Here is a 26,149-nt window from a genome sequence, read left to right as displayed (position 1 = left end):
AGGCAGTGTAAAACACGGCCAAAACATATTATACCAAATTATACCAGAATTATACCCAAATTATACCAATATAACAGTTGACGCGTGTAAAGATCTCCCGCCAAGTCCACTTTGGATGACAAAGCAGAGGTATCTTGACCCGGCCCCATCGGTAAGCATCCACGGACGGGTGGTAACAATATTACATACTCTCCTGTACTGAGATCCATACGAGTCAGGTGGCTACACCATCTCTCTCTCTCACCCCTCGAAGCACAGAATAACCACCAAAGTGCTTCTTCTCTTTCTTTCTTTTTTCACTTCAGTATTTTGAATGGCCCCTTGCGGGTGCGCCCTATAACCTCTCGGCTTTGGCATTTCATATTCCCATCACGATCGGCCGCAGAAACCCTGTTTTGAATAGTTTTGGTCAATTCCTCGAAGCTCATCGACGAGAACATCCCCAACTTGCGCGGCTAGGCCCCCTGATTTGCTCGAGACTTGCGTCGCCCATGACATTGCGTTTCCCTCACCCCAAGCCCTGTGAACGCACCTAGACCGGCAATCTTTCTCTGCGCCCAGCGCTGTCGGATTCCGGCCCTTCAAACCGGATGGTTGTCAGCTACCGATAATCAAGGTCTCTGTCAAGTTATATGCCCTTTTTGGGTGCATCAATAGCCTAGATGGCTTCCGTGCGCTTCCCTGGGGACAATGGAGAGGACAACAATGAGCAAGGTGGTGACATCGGGGAGGTCAGCAGCAACGTCTCCAAGCCGACGAAACGACAAAGATGGGCTACCACGCGAGCTCCCGGACCTGGTGGCATCAAGAAACGTGTTTCTATCATTGATCGCTTCCATAAACGGTCAGATGTGAGAGACGAAAAGCGAAAATCGAACAATACAAGCACCACAGCCAATAGCGGACCCGAGACGCCGCAAGGAGGGCCCAATCGGAGAATCTACTTCAGCATTCCCATTCCGGAATCTGAACGAGACGAAGATGGTCATTTGCGCATCACGTATCCCAGAAACAAAATTCGCACTGCCAAGTACACACCACTCACCTTTGTTCCCTACAATATCTGGCTACAGTTTCACAACATTGCGAACATCTATTTCTTGTTCGTCATCATTCTTAACGTACGCAGTGACATAATTGGTTCCCTGGCTCCAATCCTTTGGCATTGGCTGATGATATTCTAGTTCTTCCCCATCTTCGGAGCCAACAACCCCGGTCTGAACGCCGTTCCACTAATCGTTATTATCGTTGTGACCGCTATCAAAGACGCCATTGAGGATTGGGGGCGGACAGTGTCGGACAATCAAGTGAACAATTCTCCGGTTTACAGATTGGTCGAATGGAACAATGTCAATTCCACAGAAGAAAACATCGATCTATGGCGTCGTATCAAAAAGGCTTGTACCAGGGCCTCGATTGCCTTGTATAAATGGATTTCTTCTCAGTTTCAGAAGAAAGAGAAAGGCGGAGATGACGATCAAGGTCAAAGACGCGCCTCATTCTTGAGTACAGCAGATCCCCGGGCCTCGATTTATACGCAACGCAACTCGATAGCCCCCGAAGATGTCGCCATCCCCATGACTGATGTTCCATCGCCTCAACCCGAAGCTCGCGAAGATTGGCCGATGATGAACAGCAATGAGAACAAGTATTTGTCTCCGAACAGCGCAGCTCGACAGAGCGTCGTGGAACCTACGCCGGACAAGAAACATGGCACCGTCCTGGATGCGTCCAAGCAGACACCCGGCAAAGCGCGATTTAAGCGAGAGCAGTGGAAAAGCCTGCAAGTTGGCGACTTTGTTCGGTTGTACAACGAAGATCCAATTCCAGCCGATATTGTGATTCTGTCCACTTCTGACCCGGATGGCGCCTGTTATATTGAAACGAAAGGCCTGGATGGAGAGACCAACTTGAAGGTTCGCCAAGCTCTCCATTGTGGCCGTCAAGTTCGACATGCCAGAGACTGCGAAAAGGCTGAATTTGTGATCGAAAGTGAGGCCCCGCATGCCAATCTGTACTCTTACAATGGTGCCGTGCGTTGGGACCAGCGGGATCCAAATTTCCCTGAAGCTCCCCGGAAGGAGATGGTTGAGCCCATATCTATCAACAACATCTTGCTTCGTGGTTGCAACTTGAAGAGTACCGAATGGGTCCTGGGTGTTGTCCTTTTCACCGGCGGAGAGAGCAAGATTATGCTCAATTCCGGTGCGACCCCGGCCAAACGACCTCGCATGGCAAAGGATCTCAACTGGAACGTGATTTACAACTTCATCATCCTATTCTTCATGTGTCTTGTCGCAGGTATTGTGAATGGAATCGCATGGGGTGCGCCAAACAAATCCCTAGACTACTTCGATCTTGAGTCTTACGGAGGTACACCACCTGTCACTGGTATTGTCACTTTCTGGACCGCAGTCATCCTGTTCCAGAACTTGGTTCCCATTTCACTTTACATTTCTCTTGAAATTGTTCGGACCATCCAAGCGGTTTTCATCCACAGCGATCTGTTCATGTACTACGAGAGACTCGGGATCTATTGTGTGCCCAAGTCTTGGAACATCTCAGACGACGTCGGTCAAGTTGAGTACATTTTTTCTGACAAAACTGGTACCTTGACTCAAAACGTGATGGAGTTCAAGAAATGTACGGTCAACGGCCTGGCATATGGAGAGGCTTACACAGAAGCCCAGATCGGCATGCGGCGTCGCGAGGGAGCTGATGCTGATGCAGAGGCCGCAGTGGCTCGGCAGCAAATTGCTGCTGATGCGCAGCAAATGCTGGACCTGTTGCGTGGCATCCATGACAACCCTTACCTGCACGACGACCAGCTGACGTTCGTTGCCCCGAAATTTGTGGCCGACTTGGGAGGACAATCGGGAGAGCGGCAGAAGCACTGTACAGAGGACTTCATGCTGGCTCTTGCCTTATGTCATACCGTTATTACTGAGCATACTCCCGGCGATCCTCCTCAAATTGAGTTCAGGGCACAGTCCCCAGACGAGGCAGCGTTGGTCAGCACTGCTAGAGATTGTGGATTCACTGTTCTGGGCCGAGCGGGTGACGACCTTCTCCTGAACGTGATGGGCGAGGAACGCACATATACAGTTTTGAACACCCTTGAATTCAACTCATCCAGAAAACGAATGAGTGCAATCATCCGAATGCCCGATGGGACTATTCGCCTGTTCTGCAAGGGCGCAGACAGCATCATTTACTCCCGTCTGGCCCGTGGCAAACAACAGGAGCTGCGTCGACAAACCGCAGAGCACCTGGAGGAGTTCGCTAGGGAAGGACTTCGGACTTTGTGTGTTGCCGACCGACTGCTTACTGAGGATCAATACCAAGCATGGGCTAGAGAACACGACATCGCTGCCGCTGCGATCACGGACCGCGAGGAGAAACTAGAGAAAGTTTCTAGTGAAATTGAACAGGAGCTCATGCTTATTGGCGGAACTGCCATTGAGGACAGACTTCAGGATGGCGTGCCCGATACAATCCAGCTTCTTGCAGACGCTGGTATCAAACTCTGGGTCCTCACCGGTGACAAGGTTGAGACTGCCATCAACATTGGGTTTTCTTGCAACCTGCTCAATAACAACATGGAGCTGATTGTGCTGAACATTCCCGAGACTGAACACCAGCAGGCCTCTGACGAACTCGATAAGCATTTGCGGACTTTCGGGCTGACCGGTTCTGACGAGGAACTTCTTGCTGCCCGTGCTGATCATACACCGCCTGAGCCTACCCATGCCGTGGTTGTCGATGGTGAAACACTCAAGCTGATGTTGTCCGATGAGTTGAAGCAAAAGTTCCTTCTACTCTGCAAGCAGTGCAAGGCCGTTCTTTGCTGTCGTGTTAGTCCCGCACAGAAAGCCGCTGTCGTGAGCATGGTCAAAAACGGACTGAACATCATGGCTCTTTCTGTTGGTGATGGTGCCAACGATGTCGCAATGATTCAAGAGGCGGACGTCGGCGTTGGTATTGCTGGTGAAGAAGGGAGGCAAGCCGTCATGTCTTCTGATTATGCTATTGGCCAGTTCCGGTACCTCCAGCGCCTTCTTTTAGTGCATGGGAGGTGGTCTTACCGTCGCCTTGGAGAATGCACCGCCAATTTCTTTTACAAGGTATGTGGCCTTGGCACTGAATATCATTTTACGTTACCACTAACTCCTCGCAGAATCTTGTGTGGACGTTTGCTCTCTTCTGGTACTGTATCTACAACGACTTCGATTGCTCCTATCTCTTCGATTATACCTACATTATATTGGTCAATCTCGCCTTCACTTCATTGCCCGTGATCTTCATGGGTATCTTCGATCAGGACGTGGACGATAAGGTGTCTCTTGCCGTGCCTCAATTGTACATGAGAGGCATAGAGCGTAAGGAATGGTCGCAACTTAAGTTCTGGTACTTGGCATCCTTCCCCCAGTGTTCCGAGACATACTAACTTGGATAGGTTGTACATGGCCGATGGCATGTACCAGTCAATTATCTGTTTCTTTATGCCTTATCTCCTATATGCGCCAGCAAACTTTGTCAACGAGACTGGACGGAATATCAATGACCGAGCCCGTATCGGAGTTCTTGTCGCGTCGTGTGCTGTGATTGCTAGCAATCTCTACATCATGATGAATACGTACCGATGGGATTGGTTCACTTCGCTGATCAACGCCATCAGTAGTCTTCTCATATTCTTCTGGACCGGCATTTACACCTCTTTCACTTCCTCTGGTCAATTTTACCATTCCGCCGCTGAAGTTTATGGATCATTGAGTTACTGGACCGTTCTTCTGATGACTGTACTGATCTGCTTGCTTCCGCGTTTCACATTCAACGCCGTTCAGAAAGTGTTTTTCCCGCTTGATGTCGATATCATCCGCGAGCAAGTGACGCTGGGCAAATTCAAGTATCTGGATGCCATCGAAGATCCTCCGATGCCCCCAAAAGAGGGCGACGCGAAGGCCGCAGCTTCCAGTGATGGATCAGCCACCTCTTCGGAAATAGTGAAGCCAGTGCAGCCGCCCATGAAGCAGGACACTGGAATTCTTGATGAGGAGCGGCCCTTCTATGCTCCATCCATGGCCCCAACCGCACACACCCACAACCCCCGCAGTCAAAATGGCAGCAACGGCACCAACTACACCGCCAGTCTCGACCATTATCCGCGACCACAGTCCGTGGACTATGTTCGCCGATCTCACGACCGGACACGGCATTCGTTTGACCGGAGCCGACCGAGCTTCGAGCAAAGCAACGACTTCACCTCCGCTGCCATGCTTTCCCGAGTGGAGTCGTCGCAAACCTCACACCGTCCACATGAAGACCCGTTCCGGACTCCTGACGATCCTCCTGTACATAATAATGTGATATAGAGGAGTCGCATCTTGCGTTGCATGGAGCTTGATGACCCGTCACTGATGACTTTACCACCGTCAGACCTTCTGGTTTGTTCCTTGCGGTTTCTCCTCGCCATTTCTATCTTGACGAGCGATATGCTGTGGTGTTTTGATTTTTGAGAGCCTTTTATATTCCCTGATAGAAAGCAGGCGTTCTGGTTTACTACTTTACTCGGTCGGATGCTTAGCGCGATCTTCGTTTTTACCTCCTTCACTCTTACCCTTTCCTTATTATCCACTTCTTCCAATATTTCCGTTTCATTGTTCTGATGCATGCTCTACACTAAGCCTATCCGGCCTATGTTATATTTCCTTGTACAAAAGCGTTTCTGTCCCTGCAAAGTGCATGACACCTGCGTTTGCAGGTTTCCTCTTGTCTGGTTCCCATCTAGATGTTATATCTTGTCGAATGATCTTCTTGCTTTTGTTTCTTGTTCATGTGTTTTGTTGGTCTGCTCGATCAAAAAGGACAAGCCGGCATGGGGGGTGGTCGTCGCATTCGTGTATTCTATTCAATGCCTTCAGCGAGGAAATTACTCAACGTGGCTACCTACTGCGCAGTTCTGCTTTTTCCAAAGTGTAGTTGCTCAAGGGTATCTGCCTTATGTTGCAGTCTTATATTAGATAGATATCGCGACTTCCACATAGTGTCCCAGTTGGGTAAAATAGAGCGCGTCTACGCGTTGAGAGCTGCTTCACCGCCCGGATAATCTGCCAATGACACTTCGGCATCTCGGGTTTGCTCTGGGGATTTTTGTTCGCCATCTCCTCCTCATTTGCTTTGGCTAAACACAAAGAAAGTCTCATTCTTTGAGGCAGAAGGTGTTTAAATCTTGCCGCCTCTCCAACGCCTCTTCCGTCGCCGAAGTCTCAGCATATAGTGGTCGAATACGGCTCTTGGTTGCGAGGCCACTCCTCGCTGCTATCAACATTACTCTGTCCTTCGTTTGAGCCTGCTGCCACTTCATTCGATTCTCTCATCGGCAGTTGATCAAAGCCTACGCAATCACTTTGATCTCAGTGTTCCTTCTCGGCAAAACGATGCACTAGCTGCTTTATCTATGGGATGAAGGAAATGCACCGCTGTCGTTTCAATTCAACTATCTCCACAATTCGAGACTACACTCGTCATGGAGTTTCTGGCTGCGATTAGGTAGGCCCGAGGAAATTCTTCAAGGCATATGAGCTAGAATTAACCAGGTTCCGTCTTGTACAGGGAACTCAAGGCCCTCCCGGAGGCCACCCACCTCTTCTGTCCCCGGAAAGACGACGATGATCATGGCCGCTACGAAGATTTAGAGCAAGTGGATGAAGCGGGAAAAGCAATCAAGGACATCGTGGCCGAAGCAAAGGCTCGAAGGGAGAGCTTTCTCTCGTCTATGCGCATCCTTGCATACCATAAGGATGGCGTAGAGGACGATCAAAACTGGATCCTGGGTAAACTAGACGAGTCGCTGGAGAAATGTGACCTATGCATCAAGCATTATTACATCGGCAAGATCTGGCTCATGGACTTGCTGAAGGAGGAGAACTATCACGAAGATGATATTGAAGCATTTGCTCAGAGAATTGATGAGTGGGACATTCGGAGAATCACTCGCAACTTGACAACAGCCACAACACAGTTGAAGCTAATCCCGTTGGAGAAGATTGGCTTGGATGTCTTGGACAGGGCTGCGTTGCTGTCAATATTCGAGACACTGAGCTGTGAAGCCATGCTGCGCAACGAAAGCCTCCTGCAGGAATATTTTGATGAGCCATTCAAGCTCATTCAAACAAAACGAAGCTTGAAAGTTTCAGATTATATTCCTGCAGTCTCTCGCTTTCTGTTTGATTCTGATCAGTTTCGAAGCTTCTGGGCTGTTCAGTCATGGACGCGATACGCACGGCCTCCCACTACTCAAGAATTTGAATGGGCGGTACGCGATGGCTTGTTGATGGGCCTACGAGCTGCCTCACAACAACCACCGCAATTTGCAGTGATTCAGAGGTTGTGGCGAGGCATGCAGCTTGTCGTCCGCAAGCTGCACAAGGAGCAGATCACACATCAGCTCCGGGGATTAGAGATAGATCCCTGTCGCCTCTCGGTGGACCACCTTGCCATACCTGCGCCGGGCTTGCGGTTCCTTCTCAACACCATCCAGTTATTCCTTGAGAAGGCCCCTGTTGACTTCTGGGATGCTATGCAAACCATTTCTCCTCAAGCAATCATGGAACATACATTTTACAACACACAATTTAATGCATTTCTCCTCGAAACCTCCGAGGGTGAGCCTTTCGAAAAATCCGCATTGAAAGACATGCTCTCCTGGATCAATCCTTTCCTCGGCTCCCTGAAGGGTGCCCACCAGCCGTCTGCCTGTCGGTTCTTGACATTGCAATTACTTGGCCGCCTTCAAGATACCCAATACCCCAATTTGTCAAGGTATCACTGCTTTGATATTGGCTTGGCCAGCCTCCTTCAGACACTACGCCGCTTCACAGAAAATGAGTCTTCCCGGGGTACAGTTACTCGGATCGTGTTGGCAGAGACAATGGGAGTGGTTGGTGATACAATCAGCACAATCATCAAACCCCCGACTTTTGATGTTGAGCGAAGTCGGCAGGAGGATATTCTCACGCAGTGCATGGAAGTTGTACGCAACACATTGGCGTTGGAGTGCCAGTCATTGAAGACTGATTATGAGGCACTTCTGAAAGACGGTACCCTCTCACATGGGGTATCTACTTACTCGGCGCCCATCTGGGATGCTGTCATCAAAAACCTCCATCGGGACAACCTGCCACTGTCAAGTTCGGCACTCCTAGGAATCTTGCCTCTGGTGGGGTTGGAGATGTTTCCCACGAAAGGAGAAGGGAACAAGGAGAAGACCCACTTCAACATGATTTATGGCCATCTCACCAACCTCTCATGTCGAATCATCGGACGTCTGGCAGACTTCCCACCCGAGCACCTTGAAACTTTGTTCCGAAGTCAGGATACCAGTAGCGCTGTGATTTCGGCTCTGTTTGCCGCCGACTATGACACCTACACAGCTGCGGTTGACCTGATCAAGGCCGTCAGCGGCCAGTCAGCTCGACGAGATGCCATTTCTCACCTTCTTCAATCTTCATTCACGACCACGGTCTACGGCCTCAGTTGGTCATTCCGTCGGATTTCTTACATGAAGACGTTCGCGCCAGCCCCAAGAATGCTATACACTGGTACAGACATCGTAGAGATATTATGTGACAGTCAAACCGGTATGCTGCGAACTCGTAATCTCGCTGGTCGCCGGGAGGTCATGTCGTTGCAAAGGCTCTGGGAGTATTTGTGGCTGGCATTGACTACGATCTTTGATGAGACCGAGACATGGCACCTTCGGGGTAATGATAAGGCTGTCATGCTCGAATTTTGTCGTGACACGATTCAATTCGCGGACCTTCTCTTTGATCAGTATGGTGTTTTCTTGGGAGCTGTAGGGAATGCGGATTTGGGGCAGACCTCTGCATCGGAAATTTTCCTCAAGTCACCAACTGCCACCATGAGTGCCATGGTAAAATGGCTTAGGTTGAAGGATGAGTTCCTGGCAACGACGCTCGTAGGGTTGGTGGCAAAGCTTTTACGGAGGCTGGGTGGGATGAATGTGACCACTGTGAAGCCAGATGCATTGAGCTTTATTGAGGGGGTTGCTGTCAACGGCACAATCAAAACAATACTCAATCAACGTGAGAAGGCAGAATTAGTCCGCTCATTGGAGGCGTACTATAAGAAACCCGTCGTCACTGCCTCAACTGCTTCTCTCAAGAAACAGTCTTCGATCACCGCTTTCGCCAAACCCTCTGATATCTCGAGCCCCTCCTCTCGCATCACCAGTGATGATGATTTTGATGATGAGAATTTGACCGACCAAACTCTTCTTGAATTGTCTTCTTCTGTCGAATTTAACAAAGCTCGCCTCGCCACCCAAGCCAAACGGGAAGCTGAAAAGGCCGCCAAAATGCGATCCTCCACGGCTGTCAAGCATCGCCCTGAGATGTTCACTCCGGGCATGTTTCCCAAGTCAGTACCCCCTGTGCGATCCGGCGATGACACCACCCACGTCTTGTCTTTCCGTGAGAAGCGCGAACGGGAAAGGGAGGCCAAGAAGAAGCGTGATCAGATTGAGCTTGCCAGGCTCAAGAAGAACATGCCCGCATATGGCGTTGGGGAACAAACAGCTGAACAAGGCTCTGGCCTGAAAGGTATTGGTATCAAGGGTAAAGATCATACAACCCCCGCAGATAGCATGATGGTTTCCTCTGGTGATGAGTCTGATTCTGAGAGCGAAGATGAATTAGACAAGGAACTCTTTGGTGCCAAGCCGAAGAAACCCGACGCTGTCGCGGCTTACGAATTGAGCAAAAAACAATCCCTTCAACAGCAACCCGTCAAAAAAGTCAAGCGCCATCGGTCTGTCAGGGACATGCGAGCTCGCCTGGCTCCAGATCTCGGTTCTCTTCACCACTCAATCCTCTCCTGGGACTTTTTCGCAACCGGCGATCTTCCTCCTACCTCGGACCGCACTGATTATTCCCTGGTTTCAAACACATTCCGCACACCCGATGACTATCAGAGAACATTCGAACCTTTGTTGATTCTCGAGGCGTGGCAAGGTTTCCAACAGGCGAAGGACGAAGGTTCTTTCCGACCCTTCGAAGTCAAAGTCATGACCCGATTGGCTGTTGACTCGTGGATCGAATTCAGCACTCAGCCGCTCGGTCTTCCTCCTAAGGATTTCAGCATCGGTGAAGGTGACTTGGTCTTGTTCTCCAACTCGCCCAATCTCACAAGCGACCCGAGTGCGCCCCATGTTCTCGCGCGTGTCTGTGGTGTCAATCGGAAGAACAAAAAGATGGAGGTCACATATCGGGTCAATCCCGGGAGTAACAAGTTCCTGTCTTCTTTCGGTCCGGGAACTGAGGCTTGGGGCGCAAAGATCACTTCTTTGACGCCAGTGGAGCGTGAATATGGTGCCCTGATGGCGTTGCAGTACTATGATCTATGTGAAGAGATCGTTTTGGCTAAGCCTTCACCTCTTCTCACTTATTCAGATGCAAGGCTGCAGACCATCATGGACAATTACTCCATCAATCGTGCTCAGGCAAGAGCCATCAAGTCAGCTGTTGACAACGACGCGTTTACTCTCATCCAGGGTCCTCCTGGTTCAGGAAAGACCAAGACCATCACCGCACTTGTTGGAAGTCTCTTGAGTGACGTGCTTGGAAAACAGGTGGTCAAAGTTAATGGTGCCCCTGTTGCGAGAAATGCCCTCTCGAAGAAACTTCTCCTGTGTGCACCTAGCAATGCCGCTGTTGACGAATTAGTCATGCGATTGAAGGATGGTGTGAAGACGACTCATGGTCGCCAAGAAAAGGTCTCTGTCCTTCGTCTAGGAAGAAGCGACGCGATCAACACCAAGGTGTTAGACGTTACCCTCGAAGAGATGGTCAATGCCCGTCTGAACCAGGATCCCAGCAAAGGAAACGGTGTCGACTTGCAGAAGCTCTATGAAGAACATAAGACGACTGATACATCATTCAAAGAGCTCCGTGCGCGGCTCGACGAGGCACGAGCGAAGGGACTGCCTCCTCCGGAAGAGCTGGAGCGCGAGTTTGACTTGATGAAAAAGAAGCGGTCTCAACTGAGCACGTCCATTGATAAAGCCCGCGATCAGAACCACACGCTGGCCCGCAATGCTGATATGCATAAACGGCGGATCCAAGAACAAATCATCAACGAATCTCATGTCATTTGCACTACTCTCAGTGGCTCTGGACATGAAATTTTCCAGGGTATGAATGTCGAGTTTGAGACCGTCATCATCGATGAGGCGGCACAGTGTATTGAACTCAGTGCTCTTATCCCACTGAAGTACGGCTGCTCGAAGTGTGTTCTTGTCGGTGACCCTAAGCAGTTGCCTCCAACTGTTTTGTCAAAAATGGCCTCCAAGTTCCAGTATGAACAGAGCTTGTTCGTCCGCATGCAGAAAAACCACCCTCAGGACGTGCACTTGCTGGATGTCCAGTACCGTATGCACCCAGCCATCAGCCATTTCCCCAGTGTGACGTTCTACGATGGCAAGCTGCAGGATGGACCGGACATGGCTAAGCTTCGCCAACGTCCCTGGCATCAAAGCGAGCTTCTTGGTCCTTACCGATTCTTCGATGTTCAGGGCATGCACTCATCTGCAGTCAGGGGGCACTCCTTGGTCAATTATGCGGAGTTACAAGTAGCCATGCGACTGTACGATCGTTTGATCACGGACGTCAAAGAATACGACTTCGCGGGCAAGATCGGAATCATCACACCCTACAAAGGCCAACTGAGAGAGCTCAAGAACCAGTTCACTCAACGATACGGCGAAGACATTCTGCGGAAGGTTGATTTCAATACGACTGATGCTTTCCAAGGTAGGGAAAGCGAGGTCATCATCTTCTCCTGTGTGCGAGCATCCAACAAGGGTATTGGTTTCTTGGCTGATATCCGTCGTATGAACGTCGGTCTCACCCGTGCCAAGTCATCGCTTTGGGTTCTGGGCAACTCGCAGTCCCTGGAACAGGGTCAGTTCTGGAATGGACTCATCAGGAACGCGCGGGAACGAAATGTCTACACGGAGGGTGATATTATGAAAATCCTGGAAAAGCCGCAGTTCACTGGCTACAAGGAGATTGAAATGGTTGACCTTGACGCCCAAGAAACACCAGGCTCCCCCGACTATGAACCCCCTGCACCGCAAATCTCTCGACCTTCATCAGCCTCTATTGGACTTGACTCGCGCTCTGTCTCGGTCTCTGCCTCTGGGCGCGGTACACCCCCAATTCCCCGACCTGATGGACCTTCTGGGGGACCTAAGGGTTTAGACCCGACGAAAATGTGTGGGATATGTGGAAGTGCCGACCATTTCACCCACAACTGTGACAATGACGAGGCAAAGGCAAATGCTCGAGGAACCTGTTTCCGCTGCGGTCAGTCTGGTCACACCAAGGTTGCCTGTCGCGCTGAACGATGCCTTGAATGCGGCGAATGTGGGCATTCGTCCCTCAACTGCAAGTCCACGAAAGTTCTTTCAAAGTTCGAGAAATCTCGCCTTGAGAGAGATGAGTTCAACCTCAAGCGACGTCAAGATTCATTCACTGAGCGTCAGCGAGAGCGTCAACTGGGAGGACACAATCCCAAAATCCCTGTTGTTCAAGCCACAAATTCAAACCCGCCAGCGAACGCTGTTGATAATTCCGCGAAGAGGAAACGTGAGGAATCTACTTCTGATGGACCACAGGCGCAACGTCCTCGTACAGGGCAGCCTCGTCCCCCAATCAATGCTCCAAGGGGCCCATCGGGTCTTGGCCATCCCGGTCCATCCGGTCCCACTGCTCGTGGTCCGATTGTTTCCAGAGTCAGTGGCCACCCCGGCCTTTCTGGCCCTCCTCGCGACAATCCGGTGGCCAATGTTCGCAATGGTTCCAAGGGCCCGCCAACCAACGGCCCACCAGAAGTGAGTTTTTCCGCCCACTGGATCGAATAACTGGCTTTCATGTATGCTAATAGTATACAATTTCTTAGGGTCTCATCAAACCTTCTCGCGACGTCCAGGCGTATCCGAGCGAAAATGACCCGACGAGGGCTCCGTCAACGAGGCCAGGACCAAATGTAAGCATTATGCTCTTGGCTTACTTTCGGATTAGTTACTCATACCGATTTCTTATCAATATAGGCTCCCAATCAAGGTGCTACCAGGCCCCGACCCCCGATGGTACGCAAAAAGAAGGAGACAGATCCTTTCATCCGACCCAAGCCAAAGCGCAAGTAAGCGCCGCAAATGCCCATTTCGATGTACTTGTGAGCATCCACATGACGCTATGTCATGTCTGTCACGTAGTTGAACAAATAGTATTAGATACCAATGATGAATATCATCTTGACATGTATCTTTCCTGGCCTTTCCAGCGTTACACTACTACCCACATTCTGGTCCTCTGATCACCTCGCCATGTCATCAATCCTTCCCTCGATTTACTTTCCGAAAGAGATGCCTCTTTGTCATCCACGGAAATACGTCCAGATCCTGATGTTTCCGAGGCACAGATTATCGGCCGCTTATACCCGTGGACGGTCTTTATCCTTACATAGGTAATGAGGATGTGGCCTAATAAATCGATCTAGATGTAATCAGCGCATTACCACTTGACGACTTGTAATGCTACGAAAGAAATAGAGTGAGCAAGAAGCTAGAATACGCAGGTAGGGTTGTCGAGCGATTGACTATGTATACTACCTAGTGATTGATATCTGTTGATCATGTTTCAATTTTGGTATTACAGCTGCAATGGTTAATTATATCTTTTTCGATATTTGTGGCATCTTTTGCAGTATCTTTTCAGGTGTCTTCATATTATTGTTGATATAGTTATGTTGAGGCCTAGGGAGGTATCACCTTGCTCAATCATTCAATCATTTCTATTTCATTCTCACGCCCCGCGCATTTACATCTCTGCCAGGCCTAAGCCTTGCTCTTCTTCATTTATTTTCTGACAAGTAATTGTCCAGGACCGATGTGATATTGGCCAAGAACAGCCAGCTAGTGGCGCCACTGGCGGCTAGAGACTGCCGTAGGTGGTGCACAGGTGACGTGACTTGATCAGATAAGATTGCTATCAGCTGATGTTCTCCGCACTTCTACTTTCATTCTGCTTTCTTCGCTCTGAACCTCTGGAAATTATTTCGATGCCAACTTGTCTATCTGATTAGCCGTCATGATGGTCTCTCGTTCGGCCTCCGTCCTCACTGGCGCTATCGCACTGCTTTTACCCCTTGCGGCCCACGGCTTTGTTGTCCCACCTCCAGACAATCTCCAGGCCTTCCTCGGTGCACCACACAGTGTGGACCAGGGGCCAAACTCTAACCATGTCGAAGATCAAAGTGCCTTAAACCGCCCGTCCTGGTTTACCTCGACTTTGATGGCCCGCCGCCTGCTTGCGTTGTCACCCTCTGGCGTCATCTCCACCAACTTCCCTGAGTCCATCCCACCCTCCGCACACGCCCCCTCAGATGTTGCCGGTCTCTCTATCGCGCTCCGCGAGTACATTGCCGATTGTGATGGATCCCTGCCCTCGGATCTGTCTCACGATGATAACGGCGATCCAACAATTCTTGGCCTTCGAATTGGAACCACCTTTAAGAATATTGCAGCGGGGTCTAATCTCAGTCTCCAGTTAGACTGGTGGGAACACCTTAGCGAGGCTGGTCCGGTCTATCCTGGTCTTCCTCTCAGCCCGGCTGCTCTACCTCGGGTCACACTCTTTGGATACTTGGATTACCTCCCGTCCCCGCTTCCCGATGACGCAGCTGCGGCCCTCGAAAAGTGTTTTCTCGAGCCTCATCCTGATGCTAAGGTCTGGCTACCTGGTGCTTCTTACTCACCTCATGCGAGTTTCTGGGCCCGGTTGGTGGTCACCCATGCTTACTGGATTGGCGGGTTTGGAGATGTGCAGCAGATTGGGTGGATCAATCTCACGGAGTGGCAGGGGATCCGACCACACGGCAGTGTAGAGGGCGTTGGTGATGGAAGAGGGTGGCAGGATGTCCGTTTGCCAGGTGAGAAGCAGTAGAGAGAACACCTAGGTATTTCTATAGGGATCGACGAATGGCTAGTGCGGCGCAGTGACGATCGCATGAGTTTCGTTTTCTTTTGAATTACTGCGCATGCAGCATGGATAGCAATGAAGCATATCTCTATATCTCTCCACCCTAAATGAGTTTTACGAGGTATCTTTGAGCTCTTCCTTCTCATTCGTCCCCCTTGTCTTATCTGCATAATGCAGGCTTATCAGTCTTATCATCCCTGTTGTGTACGGGACAGGTCGGGGGCAAATCTGGGGATTAAGAAGACGTCGGACCTGCGTCTATTTTGCTCTCGCTGTCTTATGTTTTGTATTGTCGAGCTGTTCCACTCGTGTTGTGGTGAGACATCAGCCTATACACCGAAAGCTTTCGGCCCGGGGCTCGAACCCTCCTTATATTAGAACACCCATCTCACCGATTCATCTTCAACCATGAAGTTACGCATCCCTAGGCCGCATACACGGGTCTCACAGGGCGAGTCTGCATTTGCAGCAGGCAATGCACGATGGACAAACCTTGACCTGGACCCGATTGCCAAAAATGCGCGCAAATGGGGTGTATCCAGTATAATAGGTACAGCACTTGTGCTTATCTTTGGCAAACATCAGACTAGAGCTAACAGAACATATCGTTAGCATATTGGATCTCCGATGCCTTGCACGCAGCAACCTGGCAATTCGCTAGTGGTATGATTGCCGTCGGCCTCACCTACCGTGAAGCTCTGGGCATTGTCGCCTTGTCCTTCTTCATCATATCGCTGGTCATCGCAGCAAATGGTACTGTGGGCGCCATATACCATGTTCCATTCCCTGTGATTGCTCGTGCCAGCTGGGGCTTTTGGGGCTCATATATCGCCATCATCTCGCGAGTCATCCTTGCCATTTTCTGGTTTGCTATCCAAAATGTTAACGGCGGAAATGCTGTTCGTGTCATGATTGGAGCAATCTGGCCAAGTTTCTTGGACCTTCCAAATGCTATTCCCGAGTCACAGGGAATCACGACAGCCGGTATGGTCGGGTATTTGATCTTCTGGTCAATCCAGGTTCCGTTCCTCTGCATGCATCCAAATAAGCTACGCTGGTTATTTACGGTCAAGTCAATTCTGGTTCCCATCGCCTGGATCGCTATCCTGATATGGTCGTTTGTCACCGTACAAGGCGGTGGTGAAGTATTCGCAACGCAGGCTCCAACAGTCTCCGGGTCCAAGTATAGCTGGCTGTTCTTGGCCAATATGACGTCGGTACTGGGGAACTACGCAACTCTGTCAGTCAGCATGTCCGATTTTACCCGCTACTCCCGCATCAGTCCCCAGTGGCAGCTCCTTTATATCCCTATGCTGCCTATCGTATTCACCTTCTTTTCCTTCATTGGCATTGCCGCTTCATCCGCTGGCCAGGTTCACTACAACCTCTCTTCTATCCCATGGGACCCAACAGTCCTGATTAGCTACTGGTCCAACCGCGCGTGTCGCTTTTTCGGCGCAGCTTCCTTCGCACTAGCCTCCCTAGGCGTAAACATCTCGGCCAATTCTCTTTCGGCCGCTAACGACTTCACCGCACTGGCACCACGGTATATCAACATCCGGCGAGGGCAGATCCTATGCGCCTTGCTGTCATGGTGTCTTGTTCCCTGGAAGATCCTTGAATCGGCAAGCAACTTCCTCTCTTTCATGTCTGCATATGCCATCTTCCTCGGTCCTATTGCTGCAATCATGATGTTTGACTATTGGGTTGTTAACCGCCGTCGATATGACTGCCTCGCTCTATACCAGCCTCATAACCCGAGATATCGCTATACATTCGCTATCCCGGGCCTCTCGGGCAAGAGTATGTCTGGCACGAACTGGCGCGCCGTGTTGTCTTTTATTGTTGGTGTCGCACCGAGCCTTCCCGGGCTGGTCAACACTGTGAACTCTCATATCGATGTCGGTGTGGGTATACATCCATATGAGTTTGGGTGGCTGTTGGGCTTTGTTGCCACATCTATTGCATATCTGTCGTTGTCATGGCTATTTCCTGCGCAGGAGACTCGGATCGACCGTGCTGTTCTACCTGACGAGATATACGATAGAGATATGCTGGTCGAAGGAATCGAAACAGATGATGCAGACGGGAAGGATGTGGTTCTTGATGCACAGGATAAACATATGGATATGGAAAAGGCTGTCTAAGCTTTCTTTGATATTGATGTGAATATCCATTTGGCCCGAGCCGATATGAAATATTATATTTGATGATACTATGTTGCGCTCTTTAATGCATTTTTCAGTGTGCCCTTTCTATCTTCATGTTGCTGCCAGAATGGTTATATTTTGTCTGATATTTAGGGCAGTTATATGGTCACGTGGTAGCAAGGTGACCGATCAGCACGATGGGACCTCTGAAATATTGGGCTAGACCTTTGTACCCGGATATACCGCCCTCCAAATCCTGCCGATTCTGCCAGTATAAGCTCCTAATATAGTTAGCGTGTAGGCACGTGATTCTGAACTAACGGTTAGCAGTGAAAGGTAGTTATATACTCAAGGAGACTACTCAAGGAGACTACTCAAGGAGACTACTCAAGAAGACGACTAAAAAGACGTTTCAGAAGACAACCTGAGAAGACAACCTGAGAAACCATGAGATGACTACGGCCGGATAAGCGGCCGACTATATATTCTCGTGGCAGTATCTTTAAAAGGGACGTGGTATTTATGACAGTATATAGAACTGATAGGCGGTAGTTATACAGGGCGGTAATATATGGGCACAAAGGTTTAGCCCAGAGGCCTAGGTTAGGCATTTGCATCCATATTCGACGGGTATTTCATCAAATCAAGCATCGGTGATATGCGAGAAAGCAAGAAGAACTTGTTAGAGCGCACCCTAGTGTATTGATTAGTATTGGATCAAGTTTAAAATTGGTCGCAGATAGACATGGGACTTTTGTCTGCATATGCTCAAGCACTCCAGGATTCGAACAAAAGCACGCAGCTCCTTGCAAAAGGCAATCTGTGGATGATATGTGCTATGCATAAGGGGCTCCACTCTATACTTAGAAACAGGGCTAATAACCGGGAATACTCCCACAGCCACATGAGCCACAGCCATGAGCCACAGCCCCACCCAGCCACAGCCGGGCTGATGCCTGGATGACTCACAGCGGAACCATGGATTTCCTGTTCCAATGTTGGAAGGTTGCATGGTCAGACGTCCTGTCATGTGCCTTAGGAATACGAGGGGAGCCGATATCGCTGTTAAGCTGTATTTGGATTGACTATCCTATCTGAGGGCGAGGAACCCTCGGGGATGGCACATATACCATCCCCTAGATGGATGAGTTGATACAGGTGTAATCAGGGCAGACGCCCGCTTTCCCCCAATAACCAGAGTAAAATAAAAGACCATAACCGTCCCATGCCGACCACACTCCGTGCGCAACCACAAAAGTAGATGAAAGAAAGGGGGAAAAAGTGAGAGAACAGATGCACGATGCAAGTAGAAGACACGCCAGTCATCACCACATCGTACACTTCGTGGGAATCAAACGCCCAAGTCCCAATAGTACGACCGAGTACCCGATAATAGGGGTATGTACAACGGGGTCAGATCGCCGTAGGGAGAAAAAAACACAAACAGAAAGACGGACTTTTTCTTTTTTCGCCTCACACAAAGGAAATAAGAAAATAAGGAAAATCCGCTAATAAATCGCAAGTCAATTCAAGTACTCCGCAACACGGAGGCTTGGGTTCAACGCGATCTTGCGTGCTTCGCTGCCACAGCAGGCGCGTTTCATGCCTGCTGGTCCAGAGACTGAGCCAGTCTGCACGGGGGTGATGGAGGACCCATGTTGCGCCATGAACGAGCGTGGAAACTGCCCATCGGGCAACACAGTGTGGTCTCCGGAGGTCCCGAGGTTGATCAGATGACGTACATGGTTTTGGAGCAACAGATCGTCGGATCCAGTACGTCCACGTTTTCGGCACTGGCGCCGTTCGGGCGTAGCGCCTGAAAGTTCGCAGAGACTCTGAGCGGCTTCGCTCAGGCTGGAATCCAGGGAAAAATCAGACAGGTCTGGGACCGAAGTACCCATGGAACTAGGATATCCAGGAGAGCTGTAGACGCCGACCAGACAACTCTCGTCAATCGGAGAGGCGATAGCCAGAGTCTTACGGGACTCCTTGAGGGAATTGCTCGTGCAGCGCAATGTAGCCTTAACAGCCAGACGGGCTGGCGCCGAGCCAGAAGTACCGGAGGCGTTGGAAGAGACTGATGACGACCGCGAAGAGCGAGACGACAGGGTCGAGACATCCGAAACCATCGAGTCAGGCGACGATGCCGAGGAGGTCGAGCGAGCCAAAGATGATCGACGAGTCGCAGCCGGGTAACCATCGAACGACTGAGTCCTGGGGCAGAATGACAAGGGCGGGCGCTGATCGAGTGTTGATCGCGCCATGCACGCATTCTGCGCCTGGGACATGGCCGTACAGATGGATGGGCGGCGGGTATTATAAGCAGCCACACTCGCAGCAGGAGTGGCGGACACTTGAGATTGGGGGGTCATCTGAGGCGTGGGAAGCATCATAGGCCGTGGAATACTAGGCAGAGCCAAGTTGGCGTAATCCATGCGCGGAGTCGGCTCCAGGGTTCGCGGAAGACTCCGAGCGTAAGTCGGAGTTTGTTCGCGCGACGAGGAGCGCACAGCCTCGTTGATTGGCAAACTGCGAGGCGAAGGGTATTCTGAGAGACCGAGATCCATCCCACCCATTGCCGAGACTGGGGTCATGGGCTCTGACTCTACAAGGTCCAGTTCAGGGGTGAGTCTGGGTAGGACAGTCTGCCAGCACTGACCTTGAGTAACCGGGGGTCCACCGGCACCGGGGGTCAGCTTCAAGACCAAATCAGTCCAGCGCTGAAACGTTGCTTCATCGATGTGCAGGCGCCATCCGACAGCCTTGAGGAACATAAGCTCATTCTGGTTGATCTCGAGAGTATTAAGCCCAGAAATCTTGCTCCATGCACGAGCGGAGTAGTTGCGATCCTGCAGATACTTTGAAGCGAGAATCAGCGCTGCCAGGAACATCCGGCGTCCACACTGCATCGCCCGCAAAGAAGACTGATCCCGAGGCTGCTCCTTGGTGAAATCATGCGTGGGCACGTGCGGCTTGACTTTAATCAAATAATACAAAGCCACCTGCAAGGTACTGTAGCTAGTACGCGAGCGGCGGAGTGTCTCCTGGATAAAAGTGCGGAGAGGAAGAACCCCTTTAGATCCGGTCGCGGCATCGCTGCGGGACGCAGCGGCGGAAAGGGGCCAGATGGTTTCAACGATCTGTGATGCGGTGTCTTTAAAAGGAGGGGGGAGTATTATTTAGCTGGGTGTACAAGACGTACGTGAGGAGTCTTTTTTTTTCAAGACTTACCGACGAGGTTGTCGACGAAGTTCACCTTCCGTTCCGACTGCCGTAGCAGACATGGCGGAGGGCGCGCACTAGGAGCGCTAGAAGAATAACTGTTAGTGCGCCGAGGGTGCGTTCGCAGCTCGGATGGCACTACACCGTCCACCTTGGAAGCAGGTCCCTTGGCAAAAGCCCGGGGGCATGCTCCGTTCGGATTTCTTCCCAACTGGCTATTATTCTCATTTTCCCAAATCACGTCAACCGGGTTGGTCGATGTCGATGATATCGAGCTCTGCGAGGAGACGCAATCCAGAGAGAATACAGATGAGGAAGAGGAGGAGGCGGAGGAGGAGATCGAGGATGCGTAGGGGTGAGCGTGGTGAGACGCTGTCAATTGAGAGCTTGGGTTTGAGAGGTTCATCCCCAAGACGTCCATCCCTGACATATCCGGAAGTACTGTGGAGTTCATATAGGGCGTTTGTGTGAACAAAGTTCAAATGAAGACAACCGGATAAAAAGCGAGATGGTCCGATTTTTGGAACCGTAGTGTCAAGATACCGTTAAGCAGGGAACCGGGAACGAGAGCCGAGGAGACAGAAGCCGTCTTTGCGACGAAAGGCGACGGCAGACCTTTAAACGTAGAGATCCAGGTTGATAACCAGATGTAGAAGAATAAGCGGAACCGCCGGGTGTAGCGGCTAAAAAGAGATCAAAGGGGGTAACAATCAACTATAAAGACAAGGAAAGGAAAACGTATTCACGATCCGATCAACCAAGTGCTTCTGATATAAGAACCAAAGCAGGGGCACGTGGTAGTGTGACTCTTTTTTTGCCGAGTGTATTAGATGGAACCAGAGACGGTGACGATGCGGAGGTCGGTAACAGCAGCACAGGCGATCGGAACGGATGAATCAATAAGGTACATTTTGAAATGAGTCGTGTGATAGAAAAGAAGTTATATCAAGGCATCCAACGGGGCCGTGGACAGGCAGAACCAGGCTGGTGGCTGTCTGAACAAGGCAGTCGTTGAAGCGGGCTAGGCAGAGAGAGGGAGGCGAGAGTCGGGGGAGAGGAGAGGCTGAGGGGGAGGCGAGATGGGTTAGCGGAGGAGTCAGAAGGAAAAGGAAGGCATTTATGGAACGACATTACCTGTGACTCTTTTTTCAAAATCTGTTCTTTAAGTTGACTAAGAGAGGGGGCAAAAAATGGGAAGGGGAAAAAGAATAGTCACACTGTGGCGAGAAGAAGTGGGTGGCGGGTTAGGAAGATGCCGGGAGGCGCAGGGACCACACGTATATAGAAATAGAATATAGTCAAATATTCTACTTCTTTTTGTATATGAATCCTATTTAGAATCGTAGAATCAGAAGAGGAACATTGTGAAGATGGCGTGAGAGGGAAAACCCCGGATGCGGCGAAGAGACTCCGAGATAGGAGAAGGCCTGGGAGTGGTACGACGGTGACTCACGTTTCTATCGCCTTTTTTTATATACATACACACTATTAATATACTATTAATATGCTATTATATTCTATATTAGATAGTCTGATATCTTCTATCTTATAGATGTTCTATATCTATGGATCACTATCATATTATTATCATTATCTAGGCATAAAACGAACTTTGGGAGTGACTTGACCATGCAGTGGCACCTTAGGTCTGTGTAGCCACTTATAGTGTGATTTAGTCTTATTTTCGGAAAAAGTACCATTTGAACAAATCAGCAAGGGAAAATATTCTGAAAAAGGGTTCATGTTCAACGAATAACTATAATCCATCCATTCTGAAGGTTCTGTAAGCACTGTCCAAGTTCCCACTGAGTCATAAAGCCGCTTGCCACGCTGTCTTCGCATCTTTTGGCCAATCCACACGCGGCTGTTAGACTGTGATCCACTATCATTCCCATTATTCCACCATTATCTCTATGCTGATTGGTTGACCCTGCGATCGGCATTGCTGGTTGGGGTTGCCTGCAGCCTTCATGGAGCTGGGGAACCTCGGGAGTTCTCAACTCAGATGACCTCACAGTGGGAACTTAGGCTGAAAACAAAGAAATGTTTTACTAGGTCAGGCTTCAAGTTGGATTTCTCGAAAGTTCGGATATCCGTTAGAGATAACTGCAGGGCAGGTGGCGAAATATGCGGGTAGTAAATGTAATGTGAGAAAGCTTCCAAGGTTGGAAACAAGAAAATCCTCAAAATTGAAAAATATCTCCATAACATACAGTGATAAGTCGATCCAGGTAGTTATCTGGCACGATGTACACAAGCTATCTACAACGATGCAAGCACCTCTCGCAACACCTCTACCAGCCCCCGTACTTCGGCCTCTGTCTTTGTTAGTATCGAACGAATCCAATCGAGCTACCCACTCACCGGTGTTATAGTGCAGGAAGCTGACCCGCACCACCCCATCCTCCACATCCTCCAATCCGCACACGTCGGCCAGTAGCCGGTGACTGTACATATGACCGCTGCGGAACCCAAAGGCCGATCGACGCTCAACCTCCTCCACAAGGCGCTGGCTGCCCACTCCCTGCACAACAAAACTAATAACCGGCACGCGGAGCTCCTTGCTGGCCGAAGGTTCACCGATAACATCGACCCGGCTATTAGAAGCTAGGAATTCCAGTAGAATCTGCTGTAGTCGCTCTTCGTGCTCGGCCATCTGGGCCCAGGTCCTGCTAGGGTCGGAGCCAAAGTACTCCACAACCTCGGTGATACTCTGTGTAAGCTCATAATTAGCCGATGCGAGGTTGAGCTTCAGGTCAAGTGTATCTGTGGGCTTGAAGAAATGCCCCAGTGACTGGATCTGATCGTGAACGCGTGATGAGGCATATAGCTGTGCCAAGTGTGGTCCATACACCTTGTACCAGGAGAATGCCTATGTAGTGGGGTCGATCAGCAATGAACCAGTCACCCAAAGGTTTGGGTTGCAATTTACATAGAAATCCACGTCCAACGCCTTCACGTCGACCTGACGATGCGGAGCCAGGGCCACTCCATCCACACACAGCAATGCCTGTATATGTCCGTGTGAGCAAATGCATATAAACCAGTAGATTCCTTGGTCACTCACACGAGGATAAACATGAACCACGTCTGCAATCTTTCGGATGGGACTGATAGTGCCAGTGATATTGGACGCATGAGGGCATGCTACGAGTCTGGTCTTATCAGACAGCAGAGACTTCAACTCAACCGGGTCACACACTGGATTCTTTGGGTCGGAAGCAGCCCACCACTTTACGGTCAAGCCCAACCTATCTGCTATATGGACCCACGGGGAGGTATTGGCCTCATGGTTGAGTTTGGAAAGAACCAGTTCATCACCAGCTTGGAATTTAAGCGCCGTAGCCAGATTGTGCAGTAGCTGGGTGGTTGAGATACCAATGCTGATCTGTTTCCGATTCCATGCGTTAGCACCCGAAGTTTGACAGGTTCTTACATTTCTTGGGAAGTATGCGCCATGGCTTATAGTGCAGATACCTCCTCGGGCGCGGCGTTGATGAACCCAGCAGCCACTTTGTATGCATTGTCGTACGCATTAGTCGAAATTTGGGAGACTTTATAGCTGGCTCCGAGCTGGACATTCGTGTTCAGCAGATAAGAACGGATGCTACGGCCGCGTCAGTATATAGCAATCTACAATGACGCCGATTGGACTAACGAGTCAGCCACAGTATCAAGAACCTGACTTCCGCCTGTAGTTTAACAATCAGCACAAATCTCAAAATTACCGCGGCTATGAAATGAAGGTCCACCCCACCAGCATTGTCCATGTACACTTGATCCTGCTGCAGTGCAGGGAAACGAGAGCGAGCTGCCGAAATATTGAGAGCAGAGGCCATTTTGAATATTGTCTGATCCACTTGATATAGCTTGATAATAGCTGGACTATTTAAGGTGGGAATTATTGCAAGATATGAAGGATATCTGTCCACTTAATAGTTGTCTGGCATAGGGCGTGCTGAGAGGGGTAAACAGTGGAGCTGGTAACGGATTTACTCCGGTCTCAAGCTAAATACTATGTACATTGCGTTTGGATACCATTCCATATTGTGGTTCTGGTTGGGGGACATGCCAACTCTACATTCTAGAGCTTGCGGTCAGCACATCTACATGAACAGCCCTGAGGAAGCAAGTAGGTTGCTTCACTCAAACAGCCGCCCCCCTTGCCCCCCGCAGTCATCCCTACATAAAGCAATGGAAAAACGACGTTATGCTAGAACAGTACAGATAGGAACCTATTTTGGCAAACCATACATGGGCCGTCCTACACATAGCCATGACATGGAAAACATGAATTAAATGCGAAGATTTTGCTTCCATCGGGTATATGTATGAAATCCAAACCAACAAAACAAACCCCTGCAAAAGACACAAGAAAACCCCGAAAGAACCACATGAGAGCAGCCATGCCCACAATTAAGATCAATACACTACCGGGAACGTGAGCTCGCTGCCCCAGCTCCACCGGGAGAGGCATCGTGTACGACACACAGCAGGTATTTCCGATCCGGCACGACAACAATCTCATGTTTCTTTGTGCGCATTCGAAGCAGCTTCACTTCCCCGTCCTCGTCCCGGTCAACACCATCGCCGTCCCGGTCCTCCTCACGTGCTGCGCCTGCCTCGTTCCCGTAGTCGTAGTTAACATCCCAATGGCTGTCACTGGAGCGCTGCACAGTGGGCGTGGGCCGCGATAGCGAGATACCGAGTGCCTCGGCACTGGAGACAAAGGCGAAGATGTGGGCAGCTAGTGTCTCGGCTTGCGAGGGTTGGTAGGGCTGTGACACGGCGGGCGAGGCAGGGGATGGGTCTGTGGGTTGGGCGGCGGAGAGGGGGGTTCGAGTCGGTTGTGGATTGGGGGATTTGTGCGGTGCGAGAGCTTCCATTTTCTTCGGTCGTCGGTGCTAACTGTCCTGTGCTTTGAATGATGGATCCATCTTTGCGGGAGAGAATCAAGGTGGATTGCACGCCCGGGCGGGAGGTGAGGTGTGAGAGCAGCGTGGTGACATGCTGGGGGACCTGCTGTGTGCGCTTTCGAGGTTTGTCAGAATAGTTGGCGCATTTGGAGGAGAAATTGCACTTACTTGGCCTGAGTTCGCCATGATTGGGGGGTTCCGCGGGGAATGTGAAGAGTGCTGGTATGCGGTGAGAGAGGTTATGGTTAGGGGTGGGTTAGACGAGCACTGAGCATCCCATGTCTTTGCAATTGCTGTTTCGGCTATGTGTTTTCCTTCAGCCAGAATGATTGAAGCGCATGGAGTTCAAGAAGTTCACTGCTTGGGCGTCCCCAAAACAAATGACTAAGCATTGCGATGGGCACAAAAACATCTATAACTACAACATAGATGAATCCTGTAAAGATCTCCATGTAAGCTCTTCAGGTACTAGTAAAATATAAAAACCCAATTAATAACTCCTCTTGTAAATTAAATCTACCAAGTAGTTTCAGTTATATACGAGGGGGTTTATACGGTCCTACGTCAACCTTGAAAGGACTAGAAATTATATAGATCTAAGTTGTTGCTGCAGTGATATATAGCGCAAAGTTCAGTGCAATAATATCAATTAAAAAGAGAGTATAACACAATGGTATCATGGCAAATATAAGCAAAGATAGACAGGGTCGGGATATGTAGAAGTAAAAGCCAAAAAGATCATCATAAGCCAATAAATGAGTAATATGGTTCCGTCAGAATTAATGAAGACGTAAAAAAGAAA

At 50.1% G+C, this 26,149-nt stretch overlaps 7 protein-coding genes across 7 annotated transcripts; 4 read left to right on the top strand and 3 right to left on the bottom strand.

The window, feature by feature from the left end:
• Positions 1-662: 662 nt before the first annotated feature.
• Positions 663-5,372, top strand: N7489_009752 (uncharacterized protein; the record flags this gene model as incomplete). Its single annotated transcript, XM_056715502.1, has 4 exons — positions 663-1,121; positions 1,185-4,124; positions 4,178-4,407; positions 4,457-5,372. 4 exons carry the CDS (start codon positions 663-665, stop codon positions 5,370-5,372), a joined length of 4,545 nt encoding a protein of 1,514 aa, XP_056563124.1.
• Positions 5,373-6,526: 1,154 nt separating this feature from the next.
• N7489_009751 (putative tRNA-splicing endonuclease) lies at positions 6,527-13,225 on the top strand (the record flags this gene model as incomplete). The annotated part of the gene is made up of 4 exons (XM_056715501.1): positions 6,527-6,549; positions 6,613-12,910; positions 12,979-13,065; positions 13,130-13,225. 4 exons carry the CDS (start codon positions 6,527-6,529, stop codon positions 13,223-13,225), a joined length of 6,504 nt encoding a protein of 2,167 aa, XP_056563123.1.
• Positions 13,226-14,168: 943 nt separating this feature from the next.
• On the top strand, positions 14,169-15,023 carry N7489_009750 (uncharacterized protein; the record flags this gene model as incomplete). Its single annotated transcript, XM_056715500.1, has 1 exon — positions 14,169-15,023. The coding sequence occupies one exon, from the start codon at positions 14,169-14,171 to the stop codon at positions 15,021-15,023; it is 855 nt and encodes a 284-aa protein (XP_056563122.1).
• Positions 15,024-15,467: 444 nt separating this feature from the next.
• On the top strand, positions 15,468-17,206 carry N7489_009749 (nucleobase cation symporter-1 family protein; the record flags this gene model as incomplete). The annotated part of the gene is made up of 2 exons (XM_056715499.1): positions 15,468-15,609; positions 15,672-17,206. The coding sequence occupies 2 exons, from the start codon at positions 15,468-15,470 to the stop codon at positions 17,204-17,206; spliced, it is 1,677 nt and encodes a 558-aa protein (XP_056563121.1).
• A 1,526-nt stretch (positions 17,207-18,732) lies between these two features.
• Positions 18,733-20,885, bottom strand: N7489_009748 (putative G1/S-specific cyclin Pcl5; the record flags this gene model as incomplete). Its single annotated transcript, XM_056715498.1, has 2 exons — positions 18,733-20,363; positions 20,441-20,885. The coding sequence occupies 2 exons, from the start codon at positions 20,883-20,885 to the stop codon at positions 18,733-18,735; spliced, it is 2,076 nt and encodes a 691-aa protein (XP_056563120.1).
• A 1,808-nt stretch (positions 20,886-22,693) lies between these two features.
• Positions 22,694-24,270, bottom strand: N7489_009747 (putative aminotransferase; the record flags this gene model as incomplete). Its single annotated transcript, XM_056715497.1, has 7 exons — positions 22,694-22,749; positions 22,796-23,303; positions 23,364-23,441; positions 23,499-23,819; positions 23,909-24,038; positions 24,090-24,123; positions 24,189-24,270. The coding sequence occupies 7 exons, from the start codon at positions 24,268-24,270 to the stop codon at positions 22,694-22,696; spliced, it is 1,209 nt and encodes a 402-aa protein (XP_056563119.1).
• Positions 24,271-24,861: 591 nt separating this feature from the next.
• Positions 24,862-25,317, bottom strand: N7489_009746 (uncharacterized protein; the record flags this gene model as incomplete). The annotated part of the gene is made up of 1 exon (XM_056715496.1): positions 24,862-25,317. The coding sequence occupies one exon, from the start codon at positions 25,315-25,317 to the stop codon at positions 24,862-24,864; it is 456 nt and encodes a 151-aa protein (XP_056563118.1).
• Between the last annotated feature and the right edge of the window lie 832 nt (positions 25,318-26,149).

The sequence above is a fragment of the Penicillium chrysogenum genome (assembly GCF_028827035.1).
Source record: "Penicillium chrysogenum strain IBT 35668 chromosome Unknown utg000005l_segment0_segment0, whole genome shotgun sequence".
Taxonomy (NCBI): domain Eukaryota; kingdom Fungi; phylum Ascomycota; class Eurotiomycetes; order Eurotiales; family Aspergillaceae; genus Penicillium; species Penicillium chrysogenum.
The sequence above is the reverse complement of the archived record's forward strand: the minus strand, read 5'-3'. Positions and strand labels throughout refer to the sequence as shown.